General features: G+C 45.3%; 5 protein-coding genes and 1 non-coding gene across 6 annotated transcripts; 2 read left to right on the forward strand and 4 right to left on the reverse strand.

Moving 5' to 3' along the window:
• Nucleotides 1-171: 171 nt before the first annotated feature.
• Nucleotides 172-1,187, reverse strand: PADG_05587 (uncharacterized protein; the record flags this gene model as incomplete). The annotated part of the gene is made up of 4 exons (XM_010762501.1): nt 172-572; nt 644-989; nt 1,064-1,070; nt 1,141-1,187. The coding sequence occupies 4 exons, from the start codon at nt 1,185-1,187 to the stop codon at nt 172-174; spliced, it is 801 nt and encodes a 266-aa protein (XP_010760803.1).
• Nucleotides 1,188-1,354: 167 nt separating this feature from the next.
• On the forward strand, nt 1,355-1,438 carry PADG_11947. Its single transcript has one exon. It is a non-coding gene; the product is annotated as a tRNA-Gly (tRNA).
• A 431-nt stretch (nt 1,439-1,869) lies between these two features.
• PADG_05588 (uncharacterized protein) lies at nt 1,870-5,996 on the reverse strand (the record flags this gene model as incomplete). The annotated part of the gene is made up of 6 exons (XM_010762502.1): nt 1,870-2,004; nt 2,121-2,286; nt 2,359-2,703; nt 2,756-3,038; nt 3,134-5,705; nt 5,826-5,996. 6 exons carry the CDS (start codon nt 5,994-5,996, stop codon nt 1,870-1,872), a joined length of 3,672 nt encoding a protein of 1,223 aa, XP_010760804.1.
• A 634-nt stretch (nt 5,997-6,630) lies between these two features.
• On the reverse strand, nt 6,631-8,581 carry PADG_05589 (uncharacterized protein; the record flags this gene model as incomplete). Its single annotated transcript, XM_010762760.1, has 2 exons — nt 6,631-7,268; nt 7,348-8,581. 2 exons carry the CDS (start codon nt 8,579-8,581, stop codon nt 6,631-6,633), a joined length of 1,872 nt encoding a protein of 623 aa, XP_010761062.1.
• A 1,629-nt stretch (nt 8,582-10,210) lies between these two features.
• On the reverse strand, nt 10,211-14,120 carry PADG_05590 (AGC/PKC protein kinase; the record flags this gene model as incomplete). The annotated part of the gene is made up of 9 exons (XM_010762503.1): nt 10,211-10,272; nt 10,361-10,766; nt 10,830-11,031; nt 11,093-12,126; nt 12,205-12,356; nt 12,430-12,600; nt 12,652-13,215; nt 13,284-13,573; nt 13,648-14,120. 9 exons carry the CDS (start codon nt 14,118-14,120, stop codon nt 10,211-10,213), a joined length of 3,354 nt encoding a protein of 1,117 aa, XP_010760805.1.
• Nucleotides 14,121-16,039: 1,919 nt separating this feature from the next.
• PADG_05591 (uncharacterized protein) lies at nt 16,040-16,507 on the forward strand (the record flags this gene model as incomplete). The annotated part of the gene is made up of 2 exons (XM_010762761.1): nt 16,040-16,350; nt 16,408-16,507. The coding sequence occupies 2 exons, from the start codon at nt 16,040-16,042 to the stop codon at nt 16,505-16,507; spliced, it is 411 nt and encodes a 136-aa protein (XP_010761063.1).
• Between the last annotated feature and the right edge of the window lie 162 nt (nt 16,508-16,669).

The raw sequence follows: 16,669 nt of genomic DNA on the forward strand, positions 1-16,669 counted from the left end.
AATATAGCTAGTTATGCCGTGATGCCTTGATGCCTCGATAAAGCGAGAAACGAATAAAAGCTCAACGGGTGCATTTCAAAACCGAACGCCTAAAGCATAATACGTCATAGATAGCATACTTCCTGCCACAAACAAACATAAAAGAAATAAATGAGAAAGATAATAAAGTTCTCACTGTCTCTGGTATGTCACTCTAATAGGCATCCCATTCTCTCCCAGAGGCATACCAGATGTTGCTTCCTTGGCACTGATTGCACCCGTTTCCGCCTCATATTCAACGAACGCAATCCCCTTCCGGCCGGGCACCATACGGACTTCCTTGAATCCCTCAAACCGGCCAAAGACCGCAGTAAGACCGTCCTGGTCAAGTGAATCGGGGATCTCCCGCAAGAAAAGAATCTTGTTCGGCGGTAGGTATTCATCCGGTATAACTGGGGCAGCGGCGGCGTTGGAAGGTTTCAAGCCAGCACCTTTGACAGCCTTTGACGGACGAGCTTCCGCCCCTCCGGGTGCAACGACTCCGCGTTTCAGTTTCTTCTGCGCCTCCAGGGCCTCCTGTGCTTGTTTCCTTTCTGTGACGTAGATGGGGCGGTTAGCAACGAACAAACGCACACGAACGCGATAAGAGATAGATAAAAGTAACCCTTCTCCGCTAGTCTCCTGCGCTTATGAGCCTCCAATTCACCCTCCCCCTGCTCCTTCAGCACCGTCGCATCGCTTCTCGTCTTCGCATAGTCCAGCACCATAGGCTTCTCAAACAGCTCAAAGCCATTGATTTCCTCAATCGCACGCGTGGCGGAATCCACATTATCAAAGACAATAAAGGCCTGGCCCTTGGCCTTTAGGTTTGTCTTTGCGACGATATCGATAATGTTGCCATATTCGGAGAAGATTTCGGTCAGAGCTTCTTTGAGCGGCTCAACTTTGATTCTTTCTTCGAGGTTCTGGACCTGCAGAGATGTATTCATTCGTAAGTTTTCTGGGTTTCTCTTGCTATGCGGGGATGATTTCAAGCTTTAGATCCACTGCTTTCATCGAGTTGTTGGGTGAAGATGAAACGTACATAGACCCTGCGGGGGAAATCTCGTTAGTATAATAATGAATCGTTTCGTCAAAAACTGTGATCGCAGGGCCTCTCACGTTGAATTTGGGGGTATTCCGGATGCCGAAGCAGCTGCTGCTGCCATTGTGAAAAGATTAACGCTCCACAAGCTGCAATTTGGTCTGATTAGACTTGGGATCGCTGCATTATTTATTGATGCTGAGTTGTTTAGGTGGATTTTGAAACTCTCGGCAAATATTTAGTCCGGCATTCGCACTTTTTAGTTCACTGTGAGCTTTCACTTCTAAGTTAGCATCATTGGTCTAGTGGTAGAATTCATCGTTGCCATCCATCTGGAAATTCGATGAGGCCCGTGTTCGATTCACGGATGATGCATCAACGGCTACTCGATCTCTTTTTGAGCTGATAATTTTTTGCATATTAATTAAAATCTCCGGATAACTGCAGTTCTTTTTGGCTGGTTGGAGTGACTTTTAAAATGTTTTCTTTTCCTCAGATATTTATTATGTCGGATGCTTCTACACCGCGACGGATTCCAGGTGTGTTCCAGATTGAATGACGTCGAAAGGATATTCTTTTCATGGAAGTCATATTGTCGATTTCTTGTATATTTTAGAGATCCCCGGATTCTTTGCCATGAGATAACTGACGAGCTATCCTAGAGCTGTGAGGAAGCTTAGTTCTTCGTTGGGGTAACTTAATGCGAAAATATATGAAAGAAATATTTTGCTCTTTCGTGTGTAAATGACTGTCATTCCTATATCTACATCCAACTGCATATATGCATCCGTCCATGTCTAAGCCATTCAAGTTACACCAAGAGCCACTCGCAAATCATCAACTTTTCCCTTCAATTCCTTGGGAGGACTCGACCAATCCTCGCCCTTCATTTCCTCGACACGAGTTTCCAGATACAAACAGTCCGCGGCAATTGTGCGTATCTATTTGTCATTAGCAAAGGAGGAGTGGAAAGCAAGAAACTGGAGTTCAGAAGCAGAAATGGAAACCATTCCTGCATGGCTAAGACGAAAAATGCACGGAAGGAACATAAAATTACCATAGGATACGGATGCAACAGCATGCCCGTTAACTTTTTCATAGAGTCATTTCGAATAACACCCATTCTCCAAAGAAGAGCATATATTTTTATCGCAGCCTCGATACGGGACACATTCGCTGATTTAAAATGGAACTTTTGAACACAGACGAAGATTTTGCGGTAACTAAAAAGAAACAGGGACAAAATGGGTTAGCTAAACCAGCATCATCGTCATTCCTTAGTTTACAAGACTTACTCGATGTTTGGATCAGAGGAGCTATGGGAGAAGCAATTGTCAAGCAAAAAAGCAATCATTTCCACAGCTGGAATGGCATAACGATCATCAGTGTTATCACTCTCCACTATCGATATCCAGTCCCCGATAAGCTTCGCGGATATCAGTTTCCTCTGCTCTTCACTCTTATTATTAACATATTGTAGAAGCGCGAAATGAATGGATCGAACTAGCTCCTCAGCACCAGTGCAAGCGGAAGTTATCATGCCTCTAGCGAGTGGATAATGAAGCCAATCAACTTGCAGCAGGTCGAAAAGCTGTAGGAAATAGTCTGCACAGGAGACTTCGCTAAAATGCTCATATTTTCTGGAAACATCGTTAGTTGTCATTTCTTTTTAACTACTGTAAGAGAACTTACCTGCTTAAGGGAGGTAAATCCGTGGATGTCTCCCAGAAGGTTTGTAGACATTTCCATGCCTGAAAGCGAACTTTGTCGAGTTTTTCGGTTGCAAGTCGCACAATGCAGGCCATCAGGTCTTTGATGTAAGATGGTGAGGAACCAGGAGTCACCTTCGATTCAAGAATCACATTAACAGCGTGGATCGCTTCGAGTCTGATAAAGGATCCAATGTCTCCCCGCCTGTCCGTTGTGTAGTCGTTTAGAAACTTTGTAAGGTGTCTAGCAAGGGACTCCACCTCATCTGTTGCATCTTTGAATATTAGTTATGGCTATCTTTAATCTTTAAGTGAGAGAGGAAGAAATAAAAGAGGAAGGAGAAAAAAATCCTTATAGTACCAATTTCGGGCAGAACACCACTAGCAAGACATTTCACTGCGGCTGATCGTTTGGCAATTTCCTCTTCCACCCCCGTACACTCGATGAGTTCCTTAATGATAAATCCTCTCCCCTCTCCAGATTTCGGCATCCTCTTAAAAACCGCACCTAAAGCGGCAATTTGTCCACGCCCCGTCACCTTCTTCCAGTTCGCATGGATATCATTGAACCACTTTTGAACAATTTCCAACTTTTTGGAGTCGGGAAGTAGCACGAACAAGTCTGATGCCGCTTCTGATGATGCTTCAATAGGAATGTCGTCCGATCGGCACACGCATAACAGCAGGACTTCAGTAACTTTATCAAGCAACTTTAGAGGTGGCGGTGAGAGTAATGGATGTATATCACCATGCTGCTTATCAGGGGAGCAAGCACGAGCAAGAGAGGAAATGAGGCGCGCCACAGCTTCAGCTGTAAGATCCGGACGTAGGGAGGCATTCGTAAGAACTTCCTCATTAGGAGCCATAGATGAGTCAAAGGCACTTCTCCACAGACTTCCAACTTCAGCCATGACTTTATTGGCGTATGCGGAAGCACAATATGCGCCATCTCTATCCCTTCTATGCCTGATGAATGCATCAATAGTAGCGGAAAGCGATAAGAATATACCATGCCTGGCCTCAACAGCATTTACTGGCGTTGTAGATAGCTTCTGGAAAAGCCGCTCAAACACAACACTCATGCTCTTATAGGATTCCTGAAGACTCAAACCTCCTAGCGCCTGGGAAGCTATTCTTCGCGATTCTGCATCAAGAGATCCAATGCCCCTCCACTGTAGAAGGCCATCTACGAGGGGACTCCAGTAAACAGTTCCAACATCAGAAGCACCCTTCGCGACCTCAATCATCGCCCTTGACCTTCGGGCCACTGCATGATAATCGACAACTTGGACCAAGGGAATGGCTTCGACAACCGTATCGGGGTGCCGGCCAATTAGTTCTTGCAATGCTGCGGAAGCGCCCCGTCGAATATTACCGGAGGGGTCCAAACAAGCAGCGCAAACGAGTTCTATCGCGAGTGCTTGTAATACACTCCCGCCCTCTTGATTCGTTGTCACTTTCAATTCCTGAGCGTCCAGGTCCTGGAGTTCGCTTGTAGTGTATTTCCTAGATAACCCCCAAATTCCAAAACATGCGGCGTCTCTAACACTGGTTCCGACAGAACTTCCGGTCGATGAACGCTGCTCAAAGTCTAACCCCGATACCAGGGACTGAAGTACTTGTGGAAGTTGGATAGTTGGCGGAGAACGCCAGAATAGTAGGTGTGCGAGAGTAAGCATAAGTCCCTGCCAGCGTTGTGGGTCCACGGCACTTATGTTGCGCTTCCGCAGCTTGATTTCAATATCGCGAGCTTCTAATGGTGTTATCAACGTGCCATCCTGCTTTTCATACAAGATATTTTCATTCAGAGAACCCAGGACCGTGTCGATAACGTCAGAGGCTAAATTCGAGTCGAGTCTGACGGTAATCATACTGAGAGCCTTGCTTGCGGCAAAGCGCACAGGGGTATCCCTATCAGCGAGCGATACGAGGAAATGATCAATAGAACTCTCTAGAATCATTGATGATGTATTTTCTGAAATTTGAACAGGTCCAGCTCCGTCTTCCAACGTGAGAACAATAGTCGTAAGAGTCCGAAGAATCTTTATCATAGCCTTTCTTGCGAATGCGGATGACCTGATAGTCTGAGCAACGGATGACTCTCCCTCCGATATTTGCAGTATCGCATTGAATATCGGTACGATGAAAGGAGAAAAATCTGCCACTCGCGCAGACACCCCAAGCCGAAAAATGAATGAAAGTACCCCGATGCAGGTGTATACTGGTGGCGCGTTGCCTTCCGGCGTCGGGCGCAGAATACCCAACGCCCATCGTATTAGGGAGTTCAAGAGCCCAAGCCGCTGCATGTCTATTCGTAAAGCAAGTCTTGCCAGCAATACAGTTGCAGCCTCTCTCTCCTTGCTCGGAAGCACAACATACTTAAGACAAATCGAAAGAATCGACAGAGACACATGCGGAATATCTGGTGACAGGTCTGGTAGCGCTGGGAGATTATCGTATGGTACAGGTAATGAATCCGAAGAAATTGAAGCCAGATCGAAAGGCGCAAGGAGCAAATGTGATATCCAGAGAAGCATTACATATCTCTCCTCCCAGATTAGCGACTTGGGCTGATCCTTTATACTCGCTTCTCCTGTAGAGATTTCTTCTCCGGCCGATGCACCGCTGTCCCAGTCAATAAATTCCTTCAGCATAACTTCCAGGTACTTTGGCTCATTGTTCAGAAACCGACTTATAACTTTGACACCACGGATTTTGCACAGGGTATACAGAAACTTGCAGATTGCTCGAGGAAGGGGATACACGGCGCCAACTTTTTTTGAGCCTTGTTTCACCGACGAACTTGACAACGGAGCGAGCATGTATTGTTCTCGATGTTCTTTCAGATATGCTAAGAATGCATCAACCAGTTTTGGTAGTATTTCCTGCAAATGTGGATCTAGAAGTTGTGGCCATTCCTGAAAAGGTTCCAGCTTTACGGATCGACAAAAGAACAAGGCAGCAAAATGATGGTTAGAATGCACAGATTATCTCATATATATTTAAGGGATAAGTTGACACCTCTCTTCTCGTGAGACGGGGTTTCAACATACAAGATTGATCAGTCTCTCCGTTTTGGCAACTTGTGCCAATCGATGGACTCGACGCTCATTATTGTTGGTATCTAATTTCCAGAGCAGTGGGATGAGTTTGGATTTGAAATCTTGTAACAGATCGCCAGAAACGCGTTGAAGTTTGATGTCTCTGTCAATTGGGGCATCCATCTCTTTATCTCAATTTTAACTATGCTGGTATCTTCCTCCATATGAAGGTCTTCAAAGGGGTAAACACATTGTCTGTTTTCTCAGTTAGACAGCGGGATGTCGATGTTTGGTCACGTGATCTTCAAGGTCTCCAGAGATGGGGGTATTAAGCCCCCTTTTTAAACAGGTACTCGAGTATGAAACGGGGAATAATAAATATGAAAATCAAAAGTTTTTATTTACCATAAATTACCAGTTGCGAACTTCACTGTAATACACAGGCAACAGCGAGGATCACAACTAGAAGCAAGTAACTATTTAGTTATTGCAGACTAGAACAGGTCCAGAGCAAGGGGTCAAACAGTAGGGATTCAAGGTATCGCTTGGTTCCGTTACATATCCGTATCTTCCTTTACAAGTACATACATAACAAAACATCCATAAGACAAAAGGAAAAGGTGAAAAGAGAAAAGACGGCCGACGTAGAGCGTCGAAGTCTGGAAAAATTCTCTCAATCACCCCTCTCAACCATCAGCGGAACGATGAATTTCAAATGCCTAGGACATCATCAGGTGCTGCCGCAGTGACCACCCAGTGAGACACTGCCCATCGCCCAGCCATTGCCAGAACCGAATGCCCCATACCTAACGAACTTCTAGAAATCTGGATCCGTGTCCTCAGCAAGGTCGCCAACCATCCACGTCGACTTCTCCTTCCAGTCCGTCTCCAACTGAGCCATCGTCTTCCGCATACGGACAACTGCAATAGCGACAGCTAATGCATTCCATACATCCTGGCCCGGCTCACCAAAATCAAACTGAGAGATGAATTTCGCAGTCGTGTTCGAATCCAGAACCGGATGCGCTTTGGGGTTTGAGTCCAAGGTAAGAACGGCAACGATGGGCCCGCAGATCAGAAATCCAGTGATAACGGGAAACGAGTGAGTACCATCTCGATTGGTGCATGCATCGCCCTCATTGTCGTTATTGTTCTTGTTGAAACTGGTTTCGGTGTTGATTGTTGATTTCCAGGCTTCACGGTAACGATTCGCCAACGCAACGAGACGGCTATTCAGGGTCTGTACGGCATAGCGAGTGGTCTCAGATGGTTTACAAGTATGCACGGCATGAACAGGCATCGCGTTGGGGTGATTGGAGAAATTGGAATCCTGCAATGCCCATTTGATGTAGTTATCAATGCTACGATGCATCACTGGCTCCGGATCAAGGCGGACAAATTGGCGATCCCTCACTTGATTTCCAAGATTAAAAAGGTCGCTGAGAGCTTTGATGGCTGGTACACAGTTAGCATCTAGTAAGTGGACAAAGAAGGACAGGGGCCAAAGCATGAAAAATGAAATTGATATACATACCACGGAATTCCAGCTCCTTATCTGATTGAATAAATGGGGCATTGTCCCCAGGGTAAGAAAACAGAGACTCAGGAAGGGTGCTGAAATCCAGCTGCCAGCTGCTAGGCACGAGCGGCTCGAATCCCCGCATTGCAAGACGAAAGTAAAGGTCCTGCTCAGCTTCACCCCAGTGGCCATTAGGGAGCTTGACAGCATCCGCCCAACGTCTCGCCTTCTCCATGTTGAAATCAAAAGTCACCTCCTTACGGTCATTTTTCTTAACGGCGTACTGCTTCCCCATAATTTCCTCTTCACTGAGGTCGCTTTCGTGGTCAGCGCGGGCGGTGTCCTTGACCAGATTCTTGTCAACGATTTCTGGCGAGGGACGGTAAACATCATCTGCGGCAGAAGAGGCCTTCAAACCACGGCCTGCCTTAACTTGATGGGGAGAGACAAAAACCATACCATCATCAGACTCTGATGCGTCTGAACCCGTGTGCGCATCCGTCTCCAGATCTTCATTGAGATCGGGAGCTGCATCGGTTTTTTCCGAATCTTCAACTTCAGTTTCTACATCCGCATCCAATCCTAATTCCTTTTCTTGCTTAACAAGCGTATCAGCCTCAACCACAGTCTTCTCCTTATTTACCTGAATGGCAGACGTTGGCGTACCCCAAAACGCTATGTTATCCATAAGCCTCTGTCGCTTAGCCGGGGTATCTTCATCCACCACGATGGTATCACCATCAAGGTTATCACCACCATCATCAGTAACTTGAGTTTCTGCCCGCGGATAATGACTGTCGAAGCTCAACTTTCTCCTCAGCCCTGATCCACTAGCAAGGGTTCGAAGCTGCATTAAGCGTCTATATTTTTCAGTGGTGATAACCATAGTTCTTGGGTTCCTTGAAGAAGTCAAAATACGTTTCCTTCTCATTCCTTTAACATATCTAACCCTCTCGAAGTCTCCTTCAACAAACTGGCCTGATTGTGCGCTAGAAAGCCAATCCTGCGTTTTGGATGTCGGGCTCATAGATCGATGTCCCAACACCCCTTCGATAGATGGCGAATATAACTGTGCTGCACTAGTTGCAGGAGTGGGAGTAGTTATATCAGGAGTAGTGGTGGTGGTGGTGGTGGTGGTAGCAGTAGCAGTAGTTGAAGCTGGAAGATTTGTCTGTTGTCCCTCGGGAGCGGATCTTCGAGGGATCCAGAACGAAGACACCGTCTTGCACAGAGTCTTGAGGTACTCCATCTTTTATATGCGATCGGAGTTCGCAAACGCTAGTTAAGGTATTCGGAAGAAAACTAAAGAAATAAAGAGAAACAATGGAAGAACTAGTTGGATATCGCAGTAGAATAAAGGAACAGTTCGAGGCGCATAGAACTAATTCACAAAGGAGAGAACTTAGGTTGATGAAATGCTTTGTCCGAATGAGAGTATCGGACAAGAGCTGGAAGATCGAGGGACACGTTCATTGTGAGAGGGGACTGCGTTGCTTGCTCCGTTGCGTTGTTGATATAAAGGAACTGTAGGGGATTGAGCTGGGAGAGTGAAGATGGGGAGTGGTGATGGAGTGGAAGTGGACTCTTAACCTATATCATTGCTTACATACCTACCTCTCTGAGGTACTCTGTATAGTAAATTGCTGTGGAGGGGACTTTGCGGTGGAGCGCGCCGTGATCCCGTTGAATGCGGGAAGGTCAAACCGCAGGAGTTCAGCAACTAACCTAATCGGGTCTAGAAAACAGATCGGGGAATAATTTAACTGAAGGACATCTCCATGGGTACTTCTCGGGGTTATTCAGGGCGTTTTCTGGAGCAAATGGAGAGTTATTAATAAGACTAAATCATATTAGTTATTAATTGAAAGCAAGGAGGGGTATATTCAACAACTGCATAGCAAAAACAACAACGGCATAAGTTGAAAAGATAGCACATAAAAAGAACACTCTGTTTCTTTCTTTCTTCCAGCCTTCTCCATCAGCAAGATACCACCATTCAATCTCCCTGACCGACCCTTCACTTGGCAATAACACATTGTCATTGTTTGGTGAGTTACAATCGAACATGTGAAACTGGCGCACCAGCACCTAGTTCCCTGGAATTGCGCTGGCATGAAAAGGCCCAGCCAACTTTTTCTTTTAGTAATCAAGAGGGAATAGAGAAAATGAAAGGAAAAGATAAGAAAAGACATGAGGGAGATGAAATATATGTAATTATCAAAGAAGAGGTGAGATGGAAAGAATTTCGCCCGTGGATATAGAGGGAAAACATTAAAGCAAGAAAGAACAAAAGACAAAGATAAACAATATCAGAAGAACCCACAATCATCATCACTTCTCTAACACAAGTTTTCACCACTAGTTCTCTCTCTCTCTTTTAAATTTTTTTTTTCTCTTTTTTCTTTTTTTTAAAGGGGTTCCCTCCTAGGGTTCAGCAACATAACTCTTCAAATAACAAATATATTACCTGCATCCATCCTCTCCGCTCCTATACACCGTTACTAACTCAGTTGAGAGTATGCAGGCATGGATGCTTTTGTTTCATTCAGAAAAAATAGTCGTCGTTCAAGGGAATGGAAAAATAAATAAGTAAATAAATAAAATAAGAAAACAGAGGAAAGAAAAAGAAAAAGAAAAAGAAAAGAAAAGTGCATGAAAGAAAGAGAAGAAGAGCTCATCCATTATCACCTGAATAACGGCATTAGATCTTGGCCGGGAACATGATAGAAGGGAGCGGTGCCGTCACACTCATTCCAACCAAAGGAAGAGTAAGAAAAATAAAAGAAGATAGAGAAAATAAACTAGGAAATTCCAAAACTCTCCACACTCACTCAAAAAGACACCATACCGGGAAAAAATGATTTCATTGGTTTGGCAATCATACGAAATCAGCGAAATATGAAAAACCGCGGAATTCCTCCTGCATCGCTTGTGAGAGGACTGTAGATAACGAAAGGGACAATTATTAGCATATTTATCTCAATATCCATACTTCAATGTTCGAAGAGTGAGACTCTTGTCGACTTACCGGATTGCACAGGTGTTAACACTGGTGTTACGCTCGTAAATTCTTGGTCGAAGTTATTCGTGTCCGTAGGACTAGAGATGGTCGGGCAGAATGGCGGGGGTACGCGCTTATGGTATATATCATCCCAGTTAACATTCCGGAAGAAAGCATGAGACATGATCTCCTGAGCGTCGGTTGGGCCTGATCCAAGTCTCATCTCCGGCTCCCGAGTCAATAGCTTTTGCAAAATCGACACTGAGTCGCGCGGCATGTGAATGGGATATAGCGGCTCATCTGCCAAAATCGCATCGTAGATTTCGTCCTCGTCTTCACCACGGAACGGGGATTGTTGGAGAAGCATCTGGTATATGAGAACCCCAAATGCCCACCAGTCAACTGCGCGGCCATATTTTTTATCCAAGAGGATCTATAAAGTCTGTGTTAGCATATCCTTCCTATCCATGGAAAAGTGTAAAATGGCGAGACGTACTTCTGGAGCCATAAATTCAGGGGTACCACAGAATGTACTAGTGGTACAACCGTACCACATTTCCTCTTTACACAAGCCGTAATCTGCAATCTTGATGTGACCATCAAGCGCCAGGAGAATATTATCGAGTTTCAGATCACGATAGATCACACCGTTCTCATGGAAATATTTCAGAGCCAAGCAGACTTCAGCGGCATAGAACCTATAAAATGTTTTATCAGCACTGATAAGCTTTAGTATGCGAAAATATCAGATCAACTTACTGTGCCCGCTTCAAGCCAAATTGGCCACGTTGGATATGAAGCATGAGATCACCACCAGAAATATACTCCATGACGAAGTACACACGAGTCTCTGTCTGGAAGCAGGCATGGAGATTGAGCAAGAAAGGATGTCGTTCTTTGTTAGCAATCAGAAACACCCGTTTTTCTGACTTAGTGCTCTCCACTTCATCATGTTCAATGATAAATTCCTTCTTCAAAACCTTGATGGCATACAGCTTCTTGGAAGCCTTCGTCTCAGCAAGCATAACCTTGCCAAAGTTTCCCTTTCCAAGAACAGCAAGGAAGTTGAAGTGATCCAGGCCAACCTTCGGCTTCGGTTGCTGAGGTTGTGGCTGCTGGGTAACAACTGGTCCTGAGTGGGATTCCTTCATTGGAAGCCCTGCCATAGAGTTCTGGTTTGATATTGGGGTGTGTTGAGCTAGGCCATAGGGAGTAGATTGTTGCGCAATCTGTAACGGCGGTAGTTGTGGCTGCTGGCTGTACGTGCTTACACTTGCATAAGCACTAGGGTCGTAATGGGCATGTTGCAGCGGCTGCTGGTGGGTTTGTCGGCCAGCCTCGACATCGTTACGAGGATCCATTCCATGACGCTCCCCTGATCTTCCACTGGTATAATCTGGGGCTCTGTCGTAAGATGATGAGCCCTGTTGTGAAGATGGACGCATTCCTGCTACAGCAGCGGCTGCTGCTGCTGCCGCGTTCGAAGTAGAGGTGTGAGGTTGACCCTGTCTGGGCTGTCCAACAGGGGTCTGAGGGGAATATGAGCTATGGGCTGCGCTGACCGCATCCGCAGAAACTGGTTTTGGTGGTTGTCCATATGCAGCATCCTGTGGCTTCTGGCCACCTTCACTTCCTTGTTGCGGGCGACTACCAGGACGTAACGAGCGGGAACTCATTCCGGTCCCTCCCGCTGAGACGGATTTATTATGATTCTTGGTCCTAATGAGGGTCTCCAAAATTTGGTTCGCAACTTCCATTGACATGCCGCAGAAGTCAGGTACAAGATGCGCACACTGTGCGTGGCATGTAAGATTACATTCTAGTGAAAATGTCAGTAACTATACACTAATAAAGAAGCAGAATCGAATTACCTGAGCACTTTTTGGCATTCTTGCGGCCAAATGGTAACAGATAGCCACAGTGGCAACACCAGCTGGCAGAGATATTCGAATAACCCTCGAAGCGGTGGGGAATACGGTGGTTGATTTTTTCTTCATCTGGATCCGTTTCGTAATTCGCTTTGCTGATACATTTGGTGACGACTTTCGGGTAACATTTCTTGTGACACGTGTACTTGCAGTCTGAACACTGCATACCGGCGGCATACTTCAAGAAATCTCCACAGAGAGCGCAGCGCATAATGTTGTAGAACTGCTGTGTGATGAACTTATGTCCCTGCTTCTCATGTACCTCTTCCTTCTTCTGACGAACAGCACCTTGCCGATTGAGACCGATATCAAATGGCCGACGATCTTTCAATTGCTTTGCTATAGATTTATTAGCAAAAGTTTTTCAAAAGGGCGTTTATTGCAACTTACCAAAGCTCATTGTAAGGTGTATTCTACCGACTGGCTCCAGTGCAAACCACGAGTCAATCATAACTGTTGCATTGGGATTCATCTGAGTATTGGGTTCTCCTCCTTTTTGTCCAACAGCAAACGTCTGTGAATTTGTGCTATGGAAGTGACCATCTGGTCTGATAGCACTACTACCACCATGTTCCATTTTATCAGCGGAAACCCAACCAGAAGCATTAAATTCTGACTCGATCTTTTTCCGGCGCATCTCTTCCGAGATGTCAGATATCCGAATCCAAAGCATTCCAATTGGGGTTGGTCGATCTCCAGATTTGTCATAAACAGTTAGCTCTATCTCGTTCGCCTTGTCAATATCCACGCTGAAAGTCTCTTCTGTCCATCTATCAGTGCGGGTTGCTCTAGTTTTTGCCTTTATGGCATCTTCCACTTTCATAATAACGAATGTTTCGGGACCGCGTGAAAATCGAGAGCTTGCAGCATGATCGACATCTTTCACCGCGTGGATACGCATTGTTAAATTACCAGTGAGCGGTTTTCTAATATTTGGTGAATTCAAACTCTCGTCTGTAGATCATGTCAGCTAATCATAGTAATAGAAAAGCAAATTAAAACATTTTCTGGAGAAAACAAACCGTCAGGATGATCAGTAGAGGACGCAATATCAATGTGGAGATCCTCGTATCGTTTCAGGGCCTGCTTCAGAAGCCTGATTTTCTGAATGCTCTCAATCCGTCGTCCCTCTGCATCCGCCTTGCTCTTTCGATCTCCCTCGTCTTGGTATAATCGTACCATCTTCTCAATTCCATCTTTGTACTGTTTCTCAACACTTAGCTTGAACTCTAATTGCGATAACATAAGTTGGATCTTGGGGCCAAGATATGGGGTATCGTATTTAATCAAATCTGTATCCCAGAAAATATAACTGTCAGTACAAAAAGTGAACAAATAAATTCAGTTTTGATCCGTAGCTAGTTTCCAATGGGATAGTTCGTTAACTTGCCTAATTTGCTAAAATTTGGTCGTGCTTTTGGCACAGTATCATCAGGTCTGGAGTCACCATATGGCACACGGGAAGACATGGCTCCAGTTCCACCCAGGTTATACCCGCCCGGACCAACGCTCCCATAGTCAACTCTATCATTTAGGATATAGCGACCAGTATCATCCTTTGGTGGAAGTGGGGGTCCACCGATGTACCCACGGGGACCGCCTCGGGGACTCGTTGGAGAACCAGGCTGTTCGGAAGGTGACTGGCCATCATCCCGACCCATTTTGCGAAGCTGAAGTTCCCGCATCTTCTCCTCTAGATAGACGATATTTTTACGGCTGTCGCGGATGTTTGCATCGACTCTTTGCTGCACAGCGGGGTTATCTGTCGACTGCCGCATATTGGTTGCAGCGTTGATAAGGGCCTTTTCCCGCTCGATCTTGCGGTAGACCGTGGCCATAAGCTCATCGTCCCCGTCCATGATTGCGGGGTTAATTTCTGCTTGCTTAAGATACGGGGGTCGTAGGAACAATGGATGATTTAGGTTGAAGACAAGTTGGAGGAATTGTATCGAATTCCCTTTCGGAGCTTGGTTTCGGCGGGGATGAGGGGAAGGGGCACAACAATGAGAGTGACAGGATTCACTTTCTTGATAGGCTTTTAACGAGTGAAAACGGCGAGAGGAAGCTATATGGATCACCAGGTTACAAGGGTCCAGGGGAGCGAGTAAGACGCTGCGGTGGTGATGGCGTTGGGCTGCAGATCCTTACAGTAATGAGCAGTGCTGCGAGGGTCCGGTCCGAAGGGTAAAATGAAAGGTTCCAACGATGGACTGCACCGGGTCGTAGCAGGTCCCAGTTGAGCATAGGATATGATAGACAGGGGGAGTTGAATATTCGATGATTTTTGACGCGTGCTCGTGTGCCTGGATAAGTGAGGGTGAGTGTGGAGTGAAGGAGAGGAAGGATGCGTGATGATTATGATGGTGTCTAGCTTGTGACTGACGAGAGAGGGGAAAAGAGCCGCAGTGGGGGAGAGAAAGTTCTGCTGCGCAAGGCAACTTCAGTCAAACAACAACAACAACCATACACATATGTGTGGACAAGAACAATAATAAATCATTAACAGTGCATGTCTCCCACAGTTATAATGTGAACATTTTCAGTCCACGGTAACTTATATAATCTATGAGTACAATGAATGTTTTTTTATTTTTATTTTTATTTTATTTTTTGTATGATCATTCCAGATCAAAGTACAGTTTACATATTAAGAATCCCCCATACTACACATAACTACCTCTTGAACAACTGAAATATTCCGATTGAAGATCAGACGTATATTCAATTGCTGAAAAGAGATTAAGATACAACTATTGTGCACATTCTTCCATTTTGTTGATTTCATCCTCCTTGTTCAAGCAACTCGTAAGGTGCTGCAAAAATACAACGACTGTTATATCCAGCCTAATCTTACACCAACACAACTCGTATCCCTCGCCATTTCTCCCTCGTCTTGAGGTCACTAATTATCAAAAGTTCTACATGGGTAGTCATATATATGCCCCCCTCAAACAATTCCCATCCACTTCTGGCAAAGACATATCCAGGTCTAACAAGAAAAATAAAACCAATGAGAAGTAATAATACGTTCCGTACTTTGACGTTGAAATCATGTTTCAAATATTTCTAAAAAAAGGGGGGATTAACCAGCCTCGGGGGGCTGTTACCGCAGAACTTTATCTGAACGGTCTAATCTGCGGGAGAACTGAGGTTCGCCTGAGAAAGAGTCTCTGCAGAAAACCCTCTTTTTATAACTCCTAGTTAGTCATCTAAGAAGAAACTTTTTTTTCCCCTTTCGTGTCCTTGTGAATTTAGCCTCAGGTGGCTTTTCTGGACAGATGGATCATTAGGCTCCTCATTGTTCGCAATCCTGGCGGAGTCATTTTATCAACGCTCATCTAACTACCTGTTTACAAGAGCCACATGTCCCCCAAGAGACACAAAAGAATACTAAGTGGGAAAGAGAAAAGTTCCTTCCACCCAACTCTGGGAAATTGTAGTGGAAAAGCAAAGGGACAATACAGCGGCTTCATATAACACTTGCAGTGCAAATTTGTTCAACAAAAAATGCCGTCTGTAATGGTTTATCCACAGTCGATCGCAGCAGATCTGCGGAATTGAATGACCGACTGTTTCGACGCCTGGAACTTGGCGTCCCGATGCTTAGTCCACGTGACCACACAACTCACTAAAGCTTAATGTAACATGCAACGACTATGAACTTCTATTATTCTCCACACCACCGAAGCCTCCAGATCGATGCAAATATTGCCGGCAACCAATTATAAATTTTTTCTTGAGGCATAAGAACTTCCTTTTCTCCTAAAGCAATTTCACGATGGGCCTGCCACGGAGAAAACTGCTGGCAACAGTAGAAGAGACGTTAACTGTGCCAGATTCATTATCGGAAAGCCAAAAAATTGTTAAAGTTATCCGGGCCACAGGAAACAATATCTACTCCGTAGAGCTGCCCTCGAAGGAAGCCATACTGGTACAGCTGCCTGCTAAATTCCGATCCACCATCTGGATCAAACGGGGCTCTTATGTGCTCGTAGACATGGCCGCACTGGAGGAAAGGGAGAACAAATTGTCCGGAGAAATCATCAATATCGTCAGAGATGAAAAGGCATGGCGAAAAGCCCCGTACTGGTTTGTTTGACCTGTCCATATACCACTTGTTGTGCTGCCGCTGACCGCCTTGTACAGGCCCAAAGAATTTGCAAAATCTTCAACGGGAGGGGAAGATGACGATGAAGACTCGACTGTGGGCAAATTACCGCCATCTGATGATGAATATGAATCATGATCAGGACCGGCAGCATTCCGTGCAAACACCGGTCCGACTCTGGAGCCAGGGGCCGATTTCCCTTTTATAAAAACTAGATCGAGTGCACAGATTCCCATCAAAAATAAGTCGCAATTTCTTCCGCTAGAAATTCCCCAGTTAAGAAGTATTCTTAACCACAAT

Source organism: Paracoccidioides brasiliensis (genome assembly GCF_000150735.1).
Source record: "Paracoccidioides brasiliensis Pb18 unplaced genomic scaffold supercont2.6, whole genome shotgun sequence".
In the NCBI taxonomy this organism is placed as follows: domain Eukaryota; kingdom Fungi; phylum Ascomycota; class Eurotiomycetes; order Onygenales; family Ajellomycetaceae; genus Paracoccidioides; species Paracoccidioides brasiliensis.